This window comes from Asparagus officinalis, chromosome 3, assembly GCF_001876935.1.
Source record: "Asparagus officinalis chromosome 3, Aspof.V1, whole genome shotgun sequence".
In the NCBI taxonomy this organism is placed as follows: domain Eukaryota; kingdom Viridiplantae; phylum Streptophyta; class Magnoliopsida; order Asparagales; family Asparagaceae; genus Asparagus; species Asparagus officinalis.
The window spans coordinates 59,023,961-59,028,724 of record NC_033796.1 but is presented as its reverse complement, the minus strand read 5'-3'; the positions used below and the strand labels follow the sequence as shown (position 1 = coordinate 59,028,724).

At 39.8% G+C, this 4,764-nt stretch overlaps 1 protein-coding gene across 2 annotated transcripts in view; it reads left to right on the top strand.

The window, feature by feature from the left end:
• The window catches only part of LOC109834201 (kinesin-like protein KIN-14F), an 8,354-nt gene extending 7,386 nt beyond the window's left edge, over positions 1–968 (top strand). Inside the window, exons 17-18 of one of the 2 annotated variants that reach the window (XM_020402147.1) lie at positions 37–572; positions 661–968. In XM_020402147.1, the coding sequence (XP_020257736.1) occupies positions 37–572; positions 661–817 (693 nt within the window). In that variant the 3' untranslated portion in view covers positions 818–968. The remainder of the gene's footprint in view (positions 1–36; positions 573–660) is intronic. The other variant, XM_020402148.1, reaches the window with a different exon arrangement.

The following is a 4,764-nucleotide window of genomic DNA, read 5'->3' as shown; positions in this document are numbered from 1 at the left end:
CAATATTAGATCTTTTTTTCCCCTCATTCTTCGCAGTCGAGAAGCTGTTCATCTGGGAAGCAGAGAAAACCTAGGTTTCCCTCCATATCATCAGACAAGGAACATGATTCCAGATCCCCTTTCTCTGCTGAGGAGAATCTTGTGAGGTCAAGAAGGAAAAGGTCTCCATCTCCAATCAGAATGTCTTTATCCTCAGACAGAGCCACTGTCATCAAAACCAAGCCCAAGAGCCAAAATCTTGATGAGAAGCTAGCACAAAAATTGCATTTTCCTGAGAAGACATCAATTAGTAGTCCCATCAAGAATATACCCGCATTGCTTTCAAGTACAAGGAGGGTATTTTCTGAGCACGATGAAGAGCAGTTCAGGACAACAATTTTCAAAAGGAAGTTAAAGGCGGTGAGTAAAAATGTTGGCATGGATACTGGAGGGATATTAGAGGCTAGAAAGAAGAGTGATTTCTCAGAAACAGAAAATGACAGCAATGTGATCGGTTCACCTGTAATCTATAGTTTTAAGGAAAAGAAGCTTCAGTACCATGAAACAAGTGTCTCTCAAAATATTGAGCCCAGGTATATTTCTTATAATTCATGTGCACGATAATGTTCTTTTATGAAACGTTTAAGGGATGTTCTGCTTAAATGGAGATCTTTTTGCCAGAACATTTCTTGAGATTTCGGAGCCATTGGCTACTATGAAGCATGAGAACAAACCTCCAATCCGTTTTGTTCGCAATGGGAAGGAACGAAACAAGACAGCTGAGCCTGAAATCAGACGCAGCAGATCTCTTCCTCGTGGAAAATTTACAATATCATGAGCTGTATATGCTTTCAAATATTAAATGGCTGAAAGAGCGTATTCTTGTCAAAAGCAATGTAAGTAATATAGGTGTAATGTCTATGTAAGCTAAACGATACACAATGATTCCAGAGTTACAAATCAGCAATGTTCCTCATTGTTTATCTGCAGGCCAAACAGTTCAGTGGTACGTACCAAAAGCTCTATGATTTGATTTAACGTTTTTAATCTTTTGGTTTTTAGCAGATATTTCATGATGTCGGATCAATTATCTTATTTTTGTACCGAGCAAGAAAGAAGCACCTGACATGTTCATTGAAACCCTTCCGTTTTCTTTTGCTTTCTTGTTATTGTTATACAAAGTGAAGATAAAGGTTTGCCAGGTTCAATTTTCTCCAGTATTATGTTTGTATCTGGATAAATTGTTAGCATGCCCTCAGATGGCTTAATAGTTATTTTATTTTGATGGCATGATGTTTCGTCCTCAGATGGGATAATACATCAATATTCAAAATGTGTAGCACAATTTTTTAATGGTATAATTTCCAGAAGCGCACAGTAATCACTAGGAAAGTTACATACGTGTTATCCTAGTGTGTATGGTACAAGCTTTATGGTCTAATCTCCCATCGAAGCTTCATTATTAGTGTGAGCGTGAGACACCTCAGGGTGTCTCGGCGAGCGAGACACCTCGGGGTGTCTCGGCAATATGTCTCGCCCCCCGCCGAGACACCCTGAAGTGTCTCGGCACCCGAGACACCTCGGGGTGTCTCGAGCGCAACCGGAGCGGGCAGGTTGTTTTCGTTTTAGACCCTGTTTCCTTGATATAAATGGGAACTTTGTTCCTAGGGTTTTTAGAAGTGTAAGGGGGCTGTCATCAACGAAAAAGAAAGAGTTCTTCAGATCTGAAAAAGGTGAGATCTTGAGGAGAGAAAAGAGGGAGTGTTTGGAGAGATTGTACAAGAAAGAGGTCATCTTCTCTTGGGTAAAATCAAAGCCTCATCTTTGGGACGAGCTTGTGGGTTGTGCAAGTCGTCGGTGTTCTCCATCATAGTGGAATCTCCCTTCTCCTCCCTTCCCCGTGGATGTAGACAAGTTTGTCGAACTACGTAAATCTCGTGTCTTCTTTATTGTTATTTGTGTATTGGCTATTGCTTGTGTTGGTTTCCTCGATATTCAGACCTTGACTTGATATCGGGAAGAGTGTGTATCTCACCTCGCTGAGATATTCACTTCTGTTCTTATTTCATATCGAAACTTGAACATCGAGGTTGACTTGAGTTTTATAAAAATAAAAGCTAGTGCTTTCTCTCGAGGTGATTTACTTTCGCGGCGAGTGAGCGTGTCGGCCTCCAACAATTGGTATCAGAGCCCTTTTTCAGATTGGGGGTGGTAAAGCTTCTGATTTGAGGTGATGCTTAGTTATTGTGTGGTGCACACAAGATGTTTGTTGAAATTCCTGAGAGAAACAAATTTACTAAATAAGCAGAGAATGACGTCTACCCGTAAAACAATTAAAGTTAAAAAATATGAGATTAAAAAATTCAATGGGAAGAATGATTTTTCTTATTGGAGGATGCAGATAAAAAATTCGTTGATTTCGCAGAAATTTAGTTATTGTGTGGTGCACACAAGATGTTTGTTGAAATTCCTGAGAGAAACAAATTTACTAAATAAGCAGAGAATGACGTCTACCCGTAAAACAATTAAAGTTAAAAAATATGAGATTAAAAAATTCAATGGGAAGAATGATTTTTCTTATTGGAGGATGCAGATAAAAAATTCGTTGATTTCGCAGAAATTGCACAAGACTTTAGCATGAAGAGAAAAAAAACACAAAGATATGTCTGATGAGGATTGGGAAGAGTTAGATCTCGAAGCACGAGCGTCGATTGTCCTATGCCTTGAGAGGGATGTAGCTTTCTTGGTGGATGGAGAGGCAACGACGGCGGGTGTGTGATCAAAATTAGAGAGTACCTTCATGACGAAGAGTCTAACAAATCGGATCTACTTGAAATCCATATTGTATACTTGCAAAATAGAAGAAGGCCCATCAATCCGGAAGTACATCAATAAGTTTGATAGGATCATATCGGATTTGAAGGATATTGATGTGAAAGTAGAAGACGAGGATCAAACACTTCTGCTACTTCTTTCTTTACCAAAATCTTATGAAAATCTGATACAAACATTGATGCTTGTAGGTGACAATTTAAAATGGATGAGACTAGAACATCGCTTCTAGCGGATGATCTTCGATTACAACTAGTAACATGGCTACTAGTGGTAACAAGGAGCAAGCACAGGGATTGTTTGTAAGAGCAAGGGATGAAAGTCTAGATCGAAATCAAGATCTTTTATAGGAAGACTGTGTTTCAAATACGATGAGCTTAGGCATTCAAGGTTGACTGTCCTAATAAGAGAGTATGCGAGAAGAAGAACAATAAGAAAAACGAGAGAAGAGAAGGCAAGGAAGAGGCGAGCTATGTCTCAAAGAAAGGGAGCGAAAAAGAATGCTATTCCGTTACGTGCGGTGAAGATATCTCCAGTAAGTGGATTCTTGATTCAGGTTGTTCTTACCATATGTGTCCAAATAGAAAGTGGTTTACTGCCTATAGGAGCATTGATGATGGAACCGTATTGATGGGGAATAACCATGCTTGTAAAACGGTGTGGCTTGATGATATCAAAATCAAATTATATGATGGAGTGGTCAGAATCCTGACGGATGTGAGGCATGTCCCCGACTTACAGAAGAATCTTATCTTAGTTGGTGCTTTAGATTCTGGTGGTTGCAAAATAGTAACAAAGAATAGAGTAAATAAAGTTGTTCGATGTTCCTTGGTAGTGATGAAGGGCATTCGTTATGGTAACCTATATACTCTCTCAAGTACGACAGTGATAGGAGATACAACAGTTAGAACTGATGGAAGTGGTAGAGATCCATGTGAGCACACTCGGTTATGGCATAAACGGCTTGGGCACATGTCAAAAAATGGTCTAGATCTGCTTAGTAAGGAAGGTTTGCTGAAGAACATGAAGAAAACTTGTATGGATTTCTGCGATGATTGTGTGTACGGAAAGGCGGACATGGTTCAATTCCTAAAAAACAAACACAAGAGCAGAGGTATATTAGACTATATGCATATAGATGTTTGGGGTCCGGCTCCGACAACTTCCAAGGACGGTTCCAGGTATTTTATCTCGTTTATAGATGATTATTCTATGTATGCTTGGATTTATTTTCTTAAGCATAAGAATAAGGTATTCGAGACATTCAAGAAGTGGAAAGCAATGGTTAAGAACAGAACATGCAGGAAATTTAAGACACAGAGATCTGATAACGGTACAAAGTATACAGAGGATGTTTTCAAGAAGTTCTGTGGTCAGGAGGGTATTGCTCGACACTGGACAGTCAGGTCTACACCATAACAGAATAGAGTCGTAGAGAGACTGAACCGTACACTGCGGGAGAAAGCAGTGAGTATGCAATCATATGCTGGTTTGGGAAAAATGGTGGGCATAAGTAGTTGTTACAGCTTGTTACATAGTGAATCATTCTTCACATTCGATATTGGATGGTGATGTACCCTATCGGGTATGGTCAGGGGAGCATACATATTATGATAGGCTCAGGATTTTCTGATGTACAGGCTATTACCACGTCAACGAGGGAAAGCTTGACACAAGAGCCAAGAAGGAAATATTCTTGGGGTATGCAGCAGGCGTAAAAAGCTATCGTCTTTGGTGTACAGAAACTTCCAAGTTTGTGATTAGTCGAGATGTTATCTTTGATGAGAAATCCATGATAGCTTTATCGAAAGCTAGGACGCCCGAGAATGATGGTGTTGAGACTGTTGGGACTTCAAAGTCCCAGGTGATTGACATAGAACCTAAAAACGAACCATGTTCTAGTCGTGTTCAAGAGGAGGATCATGGAGACACTCGGGAAAAGAGTGATGATGA